The sequence below is a fragment of the Macrobrachium rosenbergii genome, chromosome 26 (genome assembly GCF_040412425.1).
Source record: "Macrobrachium rosenbergii isolate ZJJX-2024 chromosome 26, ASM4041242v1, whole genome shotgun sequence".
NCBI lineage: Eukaryota > Metazoa > Arthropoda > Malacostraca > Decapoda > Palaemonidae > Macrobrachium > Macrobrachium rosenbergii.
This window is the reverse complement of record NC_089766.1, coordinates 17,403,508-17,421,264: the sequence shown is the minus strand read 5'-3', so window position 1 is coordinate 17,421,264 and position 17,757 is coordinate 17,403,508. Positions and strand designations below refer to the sequence as shown.

General features: G+C 39.6%; 1 protein-coding gene across 2 annotated transcripts in view; it reads left to right on the top strand.

Annotated features, from left to right (window-relative positions):
- The window catches only part of LOC136853094 (uncharacterized), a 188,968-nt gene that overhangs the window by 66,085 nt on the left and 105,126 nt on the right, over positions 1-17,757 (top strand). Inside the window, exons 1-4 of one of the 2 annotated variants that reach the window (XM_067128407.1) lie at positions 1,243-4,579; positions 6,673-6,786; positions 14,397-14,540; positions 14,982-15,165. In XM_067128407.1, the coding sequence (XP_066984508.1) occupies positions 2,468-4,579; positions 6,673-6,786; positions 14,397-14,540; positions 14,982-15,165 (2,554 nt within the window). In that variant the 5' untranslated portion in view covers positions 1,243-2,467. Of the gene's footprint in view, positions 1-1,242; positions 4,580-6,672; positions 6,787-14,396; positions 14,541-14,981; positions 15,166-17,757 lie in introns of those variants that run through there. The other variant, XM_067128408.1, reaches the window with a different exon arrangement.

Below are 17,757 nucleotides of genomic sequence, written 5' to 3'. Positions count from 1 at the left end.
TCTCTCTCTCTCTCTCTCTCTCTCATAAGACCAAAAGTATCAAGTCTGTTTTTCTAAATGTATTAAAAGAATGAGTCTTAACCAATTTTTCATCACAAAGTCTCTCTCTCTCTCTCTCTCTCTCTCTCTCTCTCTCTCTCTCTCTCTCATAAGACCAAAAGTATCAAGTCTGTTTTCCTAAATGTATTAAAAGAATGAGTCTTAACCAATTTTTCATCACAAAGTCTCTCTCTCTCTCTCTCTCTCTCTCTCTCTCTCTCTCTCTCTCTCTCTCTCTCTCTCTCTCTAAGACCAAAAGTATCAAGTTTGTTTTTCTAAATGTATTAAAAGAATGAGTCTTAACCAATTTTTTCATCACAAAAGTCTCTCTCTCTCTCTCTCTCTCTCTCTCTCTCTCTCTCTCTCTCTCTCTCTCTCTCTCTCTCTCTCTCTCTCATAAGACCAAAAGTATCAAGTCTGTTTTTCTAAATGTATTAAAAGAATGAGTCTTAACCAATTTTTCATCACAAAGTCTCTCTCTCTCTCTCTCTCTCTCTCTCTCTCTCTCTCTCTCTCTCTCTCTCTCTCTCTCTCTCTCTCTCTCAAGACCAAAAGTATCAAGTCTGTTTTTCTAAATGTATTAAAAGAATGAGTCTTAACCAATTTTTCATCACAAATCTCTCTCTCTCTCTCTCTCTCTCTCTCTCTCTCTCTCTCTCTCTCTGCTCTCTCTCTCTCTCTCTCTCTCTCTCTCTCTCTCTCTCTCTCTCTCTCTCTGTCCAGTAACATGTCTTTCGTATAAGTAAACCGCCACCAAAAAACTGTATTGTTCGCTCCGAAGCTTTATTGCACTGACTACGCGATAAAAAAGAAAACCTAGGGACGGGAGAGAGTTATCGTCGTGATAAGAAATGTCAACATTCACCCCCCCTTCACCTCTTACCCTCGCCCCCTTTCCTCTTTGCCCCCCCACCCACGGCCCCTACTCTTCCTAGGGTCCATATTGTAAGAGTCAACAATTTCCACCCCTGCATCCTCCCTCTCCCTACACTCCCTCGATCGTGAAGTTGCTTAGTATGATTTTTTGTTTAGTCTGGGAATTTGCTATTTCATGATTTTGTCAATCCCATGTTGAAGTTGTCACATACGGCAAACTCACAAGGTAGCTATTTCTTCCCTGTGTCAAATGCAACGGTAGAAATCGTGGGAACATGCACTAGATGTCATGCATAAGGCACCAGGCTCCCTCTAATGAGAACTTCCGACAAAAGGCAGCGTCAGGGCTGCTGATGGTCACACTTTTAGTTCGAGAAGGTCCTGTCTTTGAGTGAGGTCGTGGGTGAATAACAAAATATGAACATAAGATGGGAAAATAGCTGCGAAGAGGGGAAAATTTCCGTTTTGTGAAAGTCAGTGACGAAGACCTTCGTTACTGTGGGATTAAATAACATTCAGTTTCACGTACTGATGGCTAACAAGACATCATTGAAAGTTTCCTTTTATATAACACCGTTCGGTTGTTTTAAGTAATCAGATTGTATTGAAGTTTAATCATGCTTTGTAATGATCTCCCAATAGAAGTCGCCCGAATGCGGTCCACTGTAGGCATTACTTAAGGTTCTTTGCAATGTGCCTTCGGCCCCTAACTGCAACCCCTTTCGTTCCTTTTTACTCTACCTCCTTTCATATTCTCTTTCTTCCATCATGCCTTCCACCCTCTCCTAACTGTTGATTCATAGTGCAACTACGAGGTTTTCCTTCTGTCACACCTTTCAAACCTTTTACTGTCAATTTCCTTTTCAGCGTTGAATGACCTCATTGGTCCCAGTGCTTGGCCTTTGGCCTAAATTCTATATTCAGTTCATGGAAATTCTCAAGATTTTCCTTCTTGGTGTAGAATGTTTAGGAGAAATAACTTGCAGTTGCTTTATGAATAGTGTATTTCACCCGAGAAAAATTCTCACATGAGACATCTACATTATAAGTGACCCCAACTTTCCTATTTGTGAAGTGTGTGATATATCAGGGTGACAATAAAATCTTGGTTAAACAACTAAATCTTTGGATGTTGTACTGAAAACTTTCGGAAGGGAAAGTGAATTATCAGCGTAATCTAATGAGTCAAGATAAGCATACTGTGCTAGAAAGTATTCCCGGGTCAAGAAGCAGAAATGATATTTTGAGTTTAAATGTACGGGAAAAAATTCGTGGATTTTTTAAAGCCTGAATTGAGACTAAATATTAGCTCTTTCCCTATACTTAAAGCCATATTTATTAAATACTTTATTTACTTATGGAAGAGGAAGACTACGTGTTTGTCTCAGGTTACTGTTAGAACAGTGTAATCTCCTTTACATTATCAAGAGGCAAAACTGGTGTAGAAACAGAATGTGACAAGCTGAAATAAAAAAAATGGCTTTGAAGTAATGAAATATATATCACCCATGTAAAGTATTTATTATAAATTATACTGGAGCATATTGAAGCCATGATGTTGAACACTAAGAAGTCAGATCGTCAGATCATAAGGTACAGAACTCACTCGTGCCTTGAACCCAGTCACAGTAGAAAAATAGTGAGGTACCCAGGTCACCTTGCCTATCACAGAAGGTGTGCAATTATTGCTACCAGGTTGAAAAGGAGAGAGGCGAGGAAGAAGAAGACGAACTGGTTATATCACAGACTCCTTTTACCTCCTAAGGTGTCTAAGAGGAAGGAATCAAGCAAGAGGAACCACGATTTTCTGGCGCACCATCTGCATACAGAAAGTAAGACCAAACCCAACAGTCCCAGAAGCATTTACCGTGTGAATAGGGCCAGCGCTAGAAGACTGCTCAGAGACCAGGGCTATTTCAGCGAACGTCTGAGATATAGTGACTCATGGCAGATTTCTCCGAATGACGTTGGTGGCCAAAATAAGAAAGGTACTTGCCTTAGCAATGAACTTGAGCCAATGCCCTTAAATGAATGGAAAATTGTACTGAATAAAAAAGACCAAGAGGAAAGCAGGGACTGTTTTGATAAGCAAGAACACAAAGACACGGAGAAAAAATTGACTTGGGAACCGTTAAAGGAAGGGTTGGAGAAACAAGATTGTGACGTTAGCATTCATAATAGGGAAGATAGCTATGGAGTTAAGTGTAATGAAGATGAATTAGAACTTCTGTCTATAGAGCAACGGCAGTATATGGAATCCGAGTTTCCAAATTCTGTAACTGACCATTCTGTTTGGAACTTTCCAATTTTGCCCACAAGTGTCATTATGGCGCCACTGAAACTTGGCATGCTCTGCCATCAGAAATACCCATTTCAAAGGAAAGTGCGTAAAGATGCCTTTTCCTCATTTGAAGTTTTAGCACAGAAAATAAACCTACAACCAAGACCGGGTATCTGGAAGAAGGATAAGACAAGTTCATCCAAATATGAGTTAAAAGAGCCCAAGGTGAATGTGATTGACTTGAGCCTTTGTCTTCCACCCGTGGAAAATAATCCTCATGAAACCAACTTTTCAAATTTTTCCCCAAAAAGACGTTCAGATATTGATGATAAAAACCAAGATATGTTATTTGGTCCGGCTATAAGTTCTTTCCCGAATGACAAGGTTGTTTCATCCCACAATATAAAAGAAGACGAATATGGTGCTGGTTCTGATCCAGCACAGAATATGGGAGCAACTTCGCACAATCCGATTGTTAGAAAACTGTTAGGTTCAAATAAATGGTCCTCAAGACCACTTTCGACAAAGTCAGCGCCGGTTGGGAACAAATTTATTGGCCGGCATAACCAAATTGTAAAGAACATAGCTAAATCAAAGCAGTGGACTGGCAGACCTCAAACCTCAAACACACTCAGTGCAAATCAGTTGGATCCCAGCTCAGCAACAGCAAGATGTTGGTCTACTGAAGAAGAGGAAGAGGATGAATCTCTGTTTGCAGATGAGAAACCTAAGCCCCAGAAGAGAAAGAAAAAGAGTGGCAGAAAAAAGAAAAAGCAGCAGGAGCAAGAACGTGAACTTAGTGCTAAAACTGGTCCCCTTGAGAGTGCCACAGACCTACTCGATGATGATATTTTTGCTGAACTGTTGAAACTGTACACACCAAGAGACAGCCAGAGGAACTCGGCCACCAATAGTAAGAGCACTTTTCAGAGGAAGAAGAAGAGAAAGCGTAGCGGGTCCAAGAAGAAGGAGGATATGAGAAAGGCCCTCAGGGAAGACATTCTGGTTTCTCTGAGGCGCAACACAGCTTACTGGTTTGAGGTAACGTCTCGCCTACAGACTGTCTCAGGAAAATCAGAACCCAAAGCTGAGGAAGACATAATTGAAAATGCCCCAAGTTCAAAAGGTAAAAAGAATCTCAGGGCAGCTGTGCATAAGGCTTTTCCAAAGCTCGACAGAGGGAAGCAAGGTAGCAGCATCGATACAGCTAGCGTACCATTATCCCCAAAATTGCCACTTATTGACCAAAAGAAACCCCCGTCAAAGTTTTACAGAGCAGCTGCTGCGGTCGTCAACGCTGAGAGAAATTACTACAATTTCTTGCCGCCACTCAATGCCTCCTGGTCAGAAGCACTTGAAGATCTTTTTCCTGCGGTTGGCCAAGTAAGACCCAATATATATAGTTTTGAATCTTAAAGTATTGGATTTACATCACAATTGATATGCACCTGTTTGATTAGTCTAAGCCTGTCGGTGGAATTCATTGTTCTACAAGAACTTTATTGTGTTTAAGTGCTAGGTCACTGTAAACAGTACCTTACGTCTTTTGGCCAACCTGAAGAACTACTCAAAGTAAAGGGTGAATATTTTAGTTCCCAAAAGATGTTTGTTTTGTTTCTTGGTAGATTATTACTGTCATAATTTGTGCATTGTAAAGTGTCGGTAAAGTGTCATAGAGAAAAATGTCTTTACATGTCAACATTAAGTGGTTATTACATAATAATTCATTTCATTCGTGCTGTACTAACGTCTTTTTCAAGTTTCCAAAATATGAGTTTATAATAACTTAAGAGATCATTACCTTTACTCGAAATTACAGTATATGCGTTCTTCGGACACGTTACTGCTGAAAGAAGTAATATAACTGGTCAGCTGAATGACAAATGTTCTTTAGCTCTTTTATTATTATTATTATTATTATTATTATTATTATTATTAATTGTGAAAACAGACAAGATCTATGGGACGTCTGGTATTGGCCTATTGAGAGTTTTACCGAGTCTATACGACTTTTTCTCATTTCATTTTAGCACTTTCTTCTTCTGATTTGTCAATCTCTCTCTCTCTCTCTCTCTCTCTCTCTCTCTCTCTCTCTCTCTCTCTCTCTCTCTCTCTCTCTCTCTCTCATTCTGTAATTTTTTTAATGCACTAAACTTTGTTTGATTTGTATGCAGAGAGAAAACAATGTCAATACATATTTTGTTGATTTATTTTCAACTTGTTTGAAGAAAAGTTTTATTTTGGCACGTATAAAAAGATGGTTGACTATGTGCCGAAGTTGTATTTGTGAACGAGTCCTGATTTATAAGAGCACGGTAAATGCAGTTTTCTTTATTTAGAAAATAAAATGTACTTGGATGTAATGTTGCGTGTAAGAGATATAAATAAGAATGAAGTTTTTTTTCTTTTTAAAATACGGTTCAGTGGCTTTCATCTTCGCTGCTGCGAAACTTTGGATTTCTCTTCCTGCATCTTTTTCCCGACTTATCTTCTTGCTTTTGTTTTCCTTTCTTTTTTCTGCTTTGTCGTCCTGCTTTCTTTTATCCTGACTTCCTCTTCCTGCGTCATTTTTCCCCTGACCTAAATTCGCTTCGTGTCTGGTTAACCCCAGCTTTCATTTTCCATTTTCATTTTCTTGTTTTCTTCGGACCTTGGCTAGGTAAAGGTGTATGGCCACTAGCCCCTTTATTTTTTCCATTAAACAAATGATTCCGTCAAATAAATGAGTAAGAAGTTGAAGTATCAGTCATTATAAATCAGTCAGTCAAGCACATTCGAGTCTGGGAGCCTCAATTTCCTTCCAGTCTAATATGGATCCCGTCGCCAACACACCTATCATAAATTCCGTATTACCATCAGCACCAGAGTTTTCATTAGAATTTGGGTAGCACTATCCTTTAATAAAATCACCCCTGAATATTTCATAAAGGCTTGTACATGAGAAATTGACGCCTGTGGTTTATACGTGTGTGAGCAGCCATAACTTTGATTAGTTCACGTCTAGGTGTGAAGTTTCGCCTTTATGAGAAACTCATTGTGATTGGTGCTCGCCAATATGTACGTTAATGGTTCTTATTCGGTCCTGCGGGGATACATTTTATTATTTTTTATTCATTATTGCAGGATATATCGTATTGGTTTTCTGTTATCCCTACATGATATACATCTCCCAGCCCGAGAAGAACCCTAAAAGAGTTCAGAGGTCTGGTTAAACAAATCATTTATAACTAACTAACATGATATACATTTTCTGGATTCACATTTACTCCAGCAGGATATATCTTATTGATTTGCATAAATTTCCGTAGGATATATATATTCATCCTCATTATATCCTGCAAGATATACGTTTTAGTAGTTCTAAGTCATTCCTGAAGGATCTATCTTAATTTTTCCTCGTTGAATCCTGCAGGATATATCTGAGTCTCATCAATTCCTGTAGGATGTATCTTATTGTTCCACGTTCATTCCTACAGGATAGCGAAGACTCTGGCTTGGGTGGCGAGAAGAAGGCCGGAAAGAAGAAGTCGAAAAGAGGAGGCAAGAAGAAAGGTGAAGAGGGAGGCCTTGATGATCCTGGACAGACAGCGGTAAATATTTATTATTATTATTATTATTATTATTATTATTATTTTATTTTTTTTTTTTTTTTTTTTTTTTTTTTGTCTATCACAGTCATCCTATTCGACTGGGTGGTTTTTATAGTGTGGGGTTCCGGATTGCAGCCTGCCTCCTTAGGAGTCCATCACTTTTCTCACTATGTGCACTGTTTCTTGTAGCAAACTTTTCTGCATGAGCCCTGGAGCTACTTCGGCATCTAGTTTTTCCAGATTCCTTTTCAGGGATCAGGGGATCGTGCCTAGTGCTCCTATGATTATGGGTACAATTTCCACTGGAATATTCCATATCCTTCTTATTTCGATTTTCAGGTCTTGATACTTATTATTTTTTTCTCTTTCTTTCTCATCTACTCTGGTGTCCCATGGTATTGCCACATCAGTGAGTGATGCTTTCTTCTTGATTTTGTCAATCAACGTCACGTCTGGTCTATTGGCACGTATCACCCTATCTGTTCTGGTACCATAGTCCCAGAGGATCTTTGCCTGATCATTTTGTATCACTCCCTCAAGTTGGTGTTCGTACCACTTATTACTGCAGGCTAGCTGGTGTTTCTTGCACATGCTCCAGTGGAGGGCTTTTGCTACTGAATCATGCCTCCTTTTGTACTGGTTCTGTGCAAGCACCGGACATTCGCTTGCTATGTGGTTTATGGTTCTCGTCTTTCATATTGCACTTCCTGATATGGGTAAGATGTTATTTCCATCTATTGTTCTTTGGACGTATCTGGTTCTTAGGGCCTGATCTTGTGCCGCTGGTAGCATTCCTTCTGTTTCCTTCTTGAGTTCTCCCCTCTGTAGCCATTGTCATGCTTCATCGCTGGGCAGTTCTTTTGTCTGTCTCATGTACTGTCCATGCATTGGTTTGTTGTGCCATTCCTCTGTTCTGTTTTCATTCTCCTGTCTCTGTATATTTCTTGGTCGTCGTCTGCTTTCATTAGTCCTTCTTTCCATGCACTACTTAGCCACTCGTCTTCACTGGTTTTCAGATATTGCCATAGTGTTCTGCTCTCGATGTTGACGCAGTCCTCTGTGCCTAGTAGCCCTCTCCCCCCTTCCTTTCGTGTCATGTAGAGTCTGTCTGTATTTGCTCTTGGGTGTAGCTTTGTACATTGTCATGTGTTTTCTAGTTTTCTGGTATATGCTTCGGAGTTCAGCCTTCGTCCATTCCACTATTCCCGTGCTGTATCTGTTTACTGGTACTGCCCATGTGTTTATGACTTTCGCCAAGTTTCCGGCGTTGAGTTTTGACTTGAGTATCACCTTAAGTCTCTGCATATATTCTTTCCTGATCGTGTCCTTCACCTCCTGGTGTTTTATATCCTCTCCTTCTATTATTCCCAGGCATTTGAATCCTTTCTCATCTATGTGTTTGATGCTATTCCCGTCTGGTAGCTTTATCCCTTCAGTCTTTGTTACACTGCCTTTTTGTATGTTGACCAAGGCGCATTTTTCTATTCCAAACTCCATCCTGATGTCCCCAGATACAATCCTTACAGTCTGGGTTAGGGTATCTATTTCCTTGATACTCTTACCATAAAGCTTGATGTCGTCCATGAACATCAGATGGTTAATTCTGTTGCCTCCTTTCTTGAGTTGGTACCCAGCATCCATCTTCTGCAGTCCCTTTGTCATGGCAATCATGGCTACTACGAAGAGTAGTGGGGATAGTGAGTCGCCTTGAAAGATCCCTTTCCTGATGTTAACCTCTGGTAGTCTTATCCCAGAGCTTGTGAGTACTGTATTCCAGTTGTGCATTGTATTTTTAAGTAAGCTGATGGTATTTTCCTCTGACCCATGTATTCGCAGGCATTCTATTAGCCACGTGTATCATGTCGAAGGCTTTCTTGTAGTCAATCCATGCCTTGCTTAGGTTGGTTCTCCTTCTCTTACTATTCTTCATTACCATTTTGTCTATTAGGGGCTGGTCTTTTGTGCCCGTACACTTCCTTCTGCAGCCTTTCTGTTGGTGGGGGATGGTGTTTGTATCCTCTAGGTAGTTGTATAGCCTTTCACTGGTGATACCTGTTAGCAACTTCCACATTATTGGTAGGCAGGTGATAGGCCTGTAGTTACTTGCTATATTTCCCTTGTTCTTGTCTTTCTGTACTTAGGATTTTTTCCCTGTGGTCATCCATTTGGGCATGGTGGTTTGTGATACAATGCTGGAGTTGTTCTGCTATTCGTGGGATGATGATGATGATGATGATGATTATTATTATTATTATTATTATTATTATTATTATTATTATTAAAATGAATGGCTGTCTGGACAGGTAGCGGTAAATATATACTTATTATTATTATTATGATTATTATTACTATTATTATGATTATTATTATTATTATTATTATTTAGGTAGCAGACCCTCTTTCAAACATTTAGTGAGTGATGAATGTTATGGCTGCGTACCTGCATTGAGTTAATATAGAGTTTTCTTTCTAATGACTGATTTCTCATTTTTCAGGGTTGCTGCATCTTGCCAGTAATTAGCTAATGTTTGTCGTTCATTCTGAGAGAGAAAGGCAGTTGCGAATCAGGGTGTAATTTTATTTCTGACAAATACACTATACATCACTTAGAGGGAAACGCCAATGGTAACCGAAATCTGGTGTCAATCCTCCGTAGAGTTGTCCTTCGTCTGTAGAAAATCTTTGTTCAGGTTGTACTGTAGATTCTGGGCCACGTTTCACTCAGCCTCCGTTGAGCGTGATCACGCCGAAAAACGGGAGCAGACCTTCATGCGTGGTGAGTCTTGCTCTTTATTTATAACATGGTCAGCAGGGGGTCGAAGATATGCTGGCATCTGATTGGCTGAGGAGGAATGCGCGCCGTTGATTGGCCTCTGCCTTAACAGAGATAGTGAGTGTCCTTCAAGATATAAGAACACACCATTAAAGCCTTCGTATGAAGGGCTTTAACAACCTGCTCTTGGCAGGACACACAAAGAGCTAGACCACGTCACTGAAGTATTGTGAATAACGGATATTCAAATAAACAAGTTAATAAAGAATTTGCAAGGCACTGGATTGGTGGTACAACACCCGTGAGCAGCCACAGCCCAATCCACAAAAAAGTGTTAAGCTTTATTATAAGGCAGGAATGCACTCTAAATACCTAGAATATGAACCGACCATTAAGAAAATCACAGACGACTTCTTCATTACCGACGTCAACCCCCAGCTGGGCCTCGTCTTTGTTATCAAAACAGCTGCACAAGAAACCTGATTATGAAAAATAACTCGGCCCCACCGACGAGAGATCCTCTTAAACAGGCTAACGTGGTATACCATTTTAAATGCCCAGTTCTTGGGTGCCCCGACTCCTATATTGGTATGACCACCATGAAACTGGCATAGCAAGAGGATCTCTTGCTATGCTCAAGAAGGTGCCATAAAAATCCACATGAGAGATGCCCAACATACCAGCATCACGAGGAATGCAATAGAGGGAATGCAGAAATAATTGGAAAGGCCCCTGGCCCAAGAAGCCTATGATTGTTAGAAGCGCTCTTCATACAGCAGGAGAAGCCCTTATTGAATACCACTCAAGAGGCGTTCCTCCTGCATACCTGCATTATGCGGCCTTTTGCACACAGACCTGCGCCAGATACAACTAGAGGCGACATTCCCCTGATTCCCGACTGAGAAACACAGGATTCTGCGAGCCGCCCAGCAACCAATCAGAATATTCGCCGGGTAATACCAGATAGTAATGTCACGCGTTAGCCCTGCCACTCAGCAGGGTTGCAGAAGCGAGACCACCAACATTAAGTTTTTGGCTTGCAAGGAAATCTCGCCAGCCAGTCAACGGCGCACATTCCTCCTCAGCCAATCAGCGATCAGCATTCATTTAACCCCCTGCTGACCTTGTTGTATATAAAGAGCAGGACACACCACTGATGACAGCCTACTCCCGTCTTTCGGTTTGATCATGCTCAGCCGAATCTGAGTGAAACGAGGCATAGGATCAACACGAGCAAAGATTTTCTACAGAAGGACAACTCTAAGGAGGAAGGACCCCAGATTTCAGTTACCATTGGCGTTACTCTGTAATATATATATATATATATATATATATATATATATATATATATATATATATATATATATATATATATATATATATATATATATATATATATATATATATATATATATATTTCAGAAAAATATGGCCGCCAAATGTTAAAAGGTACAGAGTGTGATGAAAGAATTTTTGGTTGCGAGATGGTACTGGTGAAGCCGTCAGTTACAAAATCTTCGTATTCAGCAAATAGTTGATCATCTCAGCAGTAAATGTGATGAACACGCGGTATTGGCCGGGTCATATGACCAAGTCGCTATGAGCGTACAAGAGTTCGTGTGTTATAGAATCTCGATTTTGTGTCTAATTCTGCCCAAAAATTAGTTCGGTCGTTCATTAGCAGACCTAGATCGGGATCGTGAAGACATTATCTTTGAGTGTGGCGAGCTCTTAGAATTGGCAGAATAAGGTACAATCCAGACTCTTCGTTTTTCTATGTGAATTGTGGATTTATGGTCTTTTACCATATTTCAAGACATTTTTGATTTTGTTTGGGAAGTGGATGTAGCATTTTATTATTTCAATATTCTATTTTATTGTGTTCTATATTTTACCAGTATGCTATTTACTCGCATTGTAGACTTTTCATTATTATGTTTTTGCACTTATATATTTTTGGGAGTATTATCTGTGTTCATTTTTTCGACAGATGTCATGGGTGTGGTTGTGGTGAAGACTTTGTGGGCAAAACATGATGTTATCATGCTGGTGTGATCATAGAGAAAGACAGTCGCAAACCTTTGCTATGTCTAGTATTTTATGTGGGAGACTTGAGACCAGACTTTACAAAGTCTATAATGGAATATGTGAGACTTTTTGAGTTTGCAGGCTTTTAGCCATAATCAGATTTTTAGTTGGACTGAGACTAACTCTTGAGTTAGATCTTTTTCTTAATTGACAATTTCATTTATGATGCATTTTAATCTTTGCTTTGTTTATTCATTGCTTGTTGGGTTGCTTTAAATAATAAATCTATTTTTGGTCGGAAAGATTGAGTTTTCCTTATAAGACCCATTTCATTTCTTTAGTGTGGAATGAGAGAGAGAGAGAGAGAGAAATCCATGCGAGAACGAAAGAGATCTTTGTGACGTTAGCGAGAGAGAGAGAGAGAGGCGTGTGAAATACCTGCTGAGAAAGACTCACTGTTGAAGGAGAGAGAGAGAGAGAGCCGGGCTGGACCCCCCCCACCGCCTCTGAAGATAGACCAATCGGTATGCTACCTAGTGTTCTTACCAGAACATTCTTATCTGTTCCCAAACAGTTGTAACATTATACATATATATATATATATATATATATATATATATATATATATATATATATATATATATATATATATATATATATATATATATATATATAGTATTTGTCAGAAATAATATTACATCGTGATTTGCAACTGCTTTCCTGGAGCCTCGATGGCACGGTTGGTAGAAGCAGCAACCTCAGACTTCATAGAAGTCTGTGGCAAGGGTTCAATCCCCGCAGCCAACCAGTCAGAAAAGGCGGACACTTTGCTATCTGTGTAGACACCCTGGAATTACTTATGTAATCAATGGATAGGTTTGCTGAAGGCAAATGGGTGTTACAGACTAATACACACATAAACAAAGCCACTCCAAAATCTTCTAAAAACATAACAGACACCTCACACGTCTCGAACTGTCGACCCACCCGCCCAGTTCTCCTCGCTGCTGGGAGAAAGGGAGCGGGGGATTTGGTAACATGTACACGTTCGCTACCGGGGTCTAAAAGAAAAGCACGTTAAAAACGAAGAAAAAAAAACGAAGATTTGCAACTGCTTTCCTCTCCAACAATGACAGACATCGCCGAGTTACAGGTAGAATGCAGTAACCCTGAAAAATTATTTATGAGAAAGATAGAGAAAACTATATAAACTGAATGCATCTACAGCATATTATACTGTACATCTACAGCATATTATACAGCATAATAATACATATTATTATTATTATTATTATTATTATTATTATTATTATTATTATTATTATTATTATTATTATTATTATTATTATTAAAAAGAATGGCTCTCAGGATGCCATTGAGTTTTTATTGCAGTTTGTCAGTCTGTCGAATCAGTTTCTCCTTAGCAGCAGATAAATTGTACAACAGCTGTCCAAAGTTCATTTATTCCTTGATGTTTCGGTAGTTCTCACTACCATTTACAGAAAGGCGAATAGGAAGGGCTCCCCTTGCTTTCCACAGCCAACCATAAAATGCATAAAATCTCTCTGTAAGCCCGTTTACGGGTATTAATACGATGTAACTGTACCCCTTTGCTTCATTCGCATGTCTGTAATTGGTAGAACTACCAAAACGGTAAGGAATAAATGAACTTTGGACAGCTGCTACAAAGAAACTCATCTGAGAGTTTGAGAGAATGCAATGTAAACTCAACGGCATCCAGACGACCGTTTTTGATTATTATTGTGTGATTATTATTATTTATTATTATTATTATTATTATTATTATTATTATTATTATTATTATTATTATTATTATTATTATTTTGATGAGGGCTATTTTTACACATTATTTTTCAGACTGAGAACATTCATTTGTAATGCAGCAGAAGTATCTTCGAAATTATAACTGGACTTTGCATGCGCTAACATTGTTTTAACATTTTAAATATATAGTTTTTTATAGTATTTGTTACGTAGAGAAACTGAAAGAGATCTCTCCCATTTCACTGACATTGCAGCGTCATGATAGATTTACTCGTAATTGAGAACCAACACAAGTATCATAGAAACTACAGCTGTGATTTGTTTACACTCGCGCTGTCTTAAGAATATAAGTATATAGCTTTTTAAAGTATTTGTTATGTAAAGAATACGAAAGCGCTCTCACATTTCACAGACAGCGCATCGTAGTGCTTAATTAGTGTCATGAATTATTTAATCTTAACTAAGCACCAGCCGTAAACCAGATCAACTCCTGCTCCTCATCATGGAAGACTAATTTTAGGCTGTGATTTGGCGTTGGTCACCATTATAGTCATTGGAGTGATCAACACCGTCAGCTTCATCACTCGACATCTTCATTCGTACAGTAAGGCATCGGAGGGTCACTGACAGCGCAGTACTGCCTTAAAATGGAAGACTGCAGTGTCTGCAAAAATACAAAACTTTGAAAAATGGTAGATACTCCCTTGCCTTACTACTGATTTTGCAGATACTGCAAATGGTACCCCTTAAATACTCGTGGAAAGCATTGAAGAGTCATTCTGAAACTGCAGTAACTTGTGTATTAGTGTTTCACGAGCCCAATAGTTGGCTTATCTCAATTTCGAAAATTCTGCAAATACTGCAGTTTTCCATTTTAGAGCAGAGTATGCCTTGTGCGAGCCTTTGAATTTAGCTTGGTCCCCCATCAGTTTTCACAAATTCAGGCCAGTCATTTAAGAGCTCGGTGATTAAATTATGTTATGATGATAATTATGACAGCAATAGTGATTAATGATCCAACAAGGTGTCGACAGTGAGCGACAGTCGAGCGGGGTCGTCCAAGAGGTCGTCAGGAAGTCCTCATTCCTCAAAGCCAACTTCGGCCAGGTCGTCGAAATCGTCTTCTGCTCACCGTAGAATGCATGACCCCCTGTCGTACGACCCTAAGGTAATGTACTAAGCGGCTTAGTAAAACCTGTGGTGTGCTAGGAATAATTTTGAGTTTTGTAAGTGTAGTTCATTCAAAAGCCTTTGACTTGAAAAACACAAGAAAACAAATTTTCTTCCCGTCTCATTTCTTGTTAAAATGTTCAGATCTCTCCTGTGCTAAATCCAGTTTTTCTCTTTTATGCTTCTAATGTGGATGCATGAACATTTTGTATTGTTTTGTCTTACATCCATAAACAAATTTTTTAATGTCCTTTTTGTGCATATCATACTCTACGTTACTGCTGGAATAAGCATTTTGTTGCTTTCTATTTGTAAAAAAATATGTTTCATTCTGGTATTGTCTCTTTGATTGTGGATGTTCTTTTTTATCTGTCTGTCTTATCTATATACAAACACAAGGTATATATTTCCATTAGCATTCATTTTTTATTTACCCCAGCAATTTTTGGGAGACAACAACCCCCCTGAAGATGAATCAGAATTGGCCAAATTGCAAGAGGCCTTGGGAGGCGGAGGGTCAACAACACTTACGGAATCAGAGGTATTCTGGTTTCATTTACCGAGGTCACCTTCTCATCGAGCTGCTGTCTTCACACTTCCTGTCCAGATCAAAAGGCTTAGAGGTTAGTTTTGCCACTTTACTTAATTTGGATCCCCAGCGGCGCGGCAGCAGCTGCTTCATCCGTCTCCCCCAACCTGACTGTGACAGAATCCTTACAGACGCTTGAAACGTAACAGAAGCCCATGAAACTGTTGATGCATACAAGCTATATCTGTCTTTACATGGTATTCGCCCGTAGGGGGTTAGTGCCGTCAGTGCACCTCATGCGGTGTACTGTAGGCATTACTTAAAGTTCTTTGCAGCGTCTCTTCGGCCCCTAGCTTCAACTCATTTCGTTCCTTTTACTGGACCTCCGCTTGTTTCCGAGTGCAACTGCGAGGTTTTTCTCAAGTTACACCTGTAAAACTTTCCTACTTTCAATTTCCCTTTCAGTGCTGGATGACCTCACAGATCCCAGCGCTTGGCCTTTGGCCAGAATTCTATATTTTACGTGGTATTCAACATTGGTGACTGTAGCTCATCTCAAGCAACAACTGTGTTAATGATTACTCAAGTGAAGTGGACCAACCTCATCATCCACCACTGGTAAGACACCTGGAGGTAGAGAAGATGAGTTGGTATGTATACTGAGTGAAGGAGATTGTGTTGGGAGTAAAAACAGACAGCACCTTGATATTCTTATAACAATTTTCCGTGGCCTAGGACGACTGAGAGCATTATCTACGACGAAGAGGAATTGGTTGTGAAGTTTGATATACGCTTTTTTTTTTTGTCAAAAGGCCAGCCGAACTTATCCAACCATGTGGCCTGGTTGATGGATATGATGATCCACACCTACAGTGTTTTGCCAAGCCTCTTGATAAATCCTTTCGGTCCCCTTGTACTGTCTGACTGACACATTGAAAGGGGCACGAGCGTCGGCTCTACTCAGCGGCAGTTTGATCCTGGTGCAGATTTTAGTTTTCTATAAAAGAAAACTATTGTGCCGGCTTCGTCTGTCCGTCCGCACCTCTTCTGTCCGCCCTCAGATCTTATAAACTATTGAGGCTAGAGGGCTGCAAATTCGTACGTTGATCATCCACCCTCCAGTCATCAAACATACCAAATTGCAGCCCTCTAGCCTTAGTAGTTTTTATTTTATTTCAGGTTAAAAGTTAGCCATAATCGTGCTTCTGGCAATGATACAGGACAGGCCACCACCGGGCGGTGATTAAATTTTCATAGGCCGCAGCTTAGACAGCATGATATCGAGACCACCGACAGAGATCTGTTTTGGGTGGCCTTGATTATACGCCGTAGCGGCTGTACAGAAAAATCGATTGCGCTGAAGAAACTTCGGCGCATTTTTTATTTGTTTCTTCTTGGACAAATGTCTGAGGGGACTTATTAAAGAGTCCCGTTTGTCTATATGCCAAACTTGCTCAATGCTGCAGTCACTGTCACAAGTCTATTTTCAGGATTTCTGGGAACACTTGGCAGCACCCTTATGAGCACTCAAAGATTTCTGCAGTGTAGTTGAAAATTATATGTGGCTCGTTTTACTTCAAAGTCACCTTTGAGCCAACAAAATTCCTCAAATTGGAGACTAAAGATAATACCTTTATCATTATCTTGGCGGAAACTTTGGGCTGCTTCCTATTCATATCCTAACCCAGAGGAGTAGGAGCCTCTTCATATATGCTTCATGACTGCATATCCTAGACCCAAGGAGTAGTAGCTTTTTCATAAGCACTCCGTGACTGCAGTGAACATCTCTGTGATCCACTTGGCAGCCAAAGATGTTACAGTCTTCCCCACCAGCTAAAAACGGTATCATTCCTCTGAAAGGTTGGAGACAGTTGATCGGGCAAATCCAAGTGTCTTAGCGATGATATTGTGACAGCATTACTCTTGGTACCTGTACCTTTTCGTTTATAATTTTGCATCACAGTGTTCAACTTCACTTCAAGAGCAGACCACTTAGGCTCTTCTGTGGCCAAGCATCGACACCAATTTCACTCCCACTGTGCTTGGCAAACATTTTCTCCTTGGCACAAAAACAATTAAGTACAGCCACACAGTGACTCTTGTTCAATTAAAATATCACCAATTAATCACTCAGTAATCTCTTCATAAATCACTAGTAGTTTCCTATTGTTCATTTGAAGATTTATAACACAATCCATCGTCTATTGTTGTAGGTATGGCTGACAGTTTATCATAAGTATGATACCCGAGATTTGATTAGGTCCCATACATGCCTGAATTTTACGTAAATAATTCTCCGTCCTCCCCTTTAGCCAAACAGCGTTTCCCACGAAGCTTGTATTTTAAAAAGTTTGATTAAACATTAGGGTTCATTATCGTGAATTAATTATACTTTAGAGTTCGTTATGGCGATTTTTTTTATGAAAGTCAAAAGGATTCAATTAGATAATCGTATAGAGGAAAATGTGTAAGCCAAAAAGTCCTAAGTAAAACGAGGTTGTGCTTAGAGCTGAATACACCGTCAAAGCATAGTTTGCTTTTAGAGTGGAACTGGTTTTCATGAATTAATTTTTTATATTCACTGCCATAAGTTCACACCCCTTTCTTCGTGGGATAATTATTTGTTATCTTAGGTATTCATTCATTACAGCCTTCTTAGGGTGTTTTAAGATTTCCTATGTTTTCT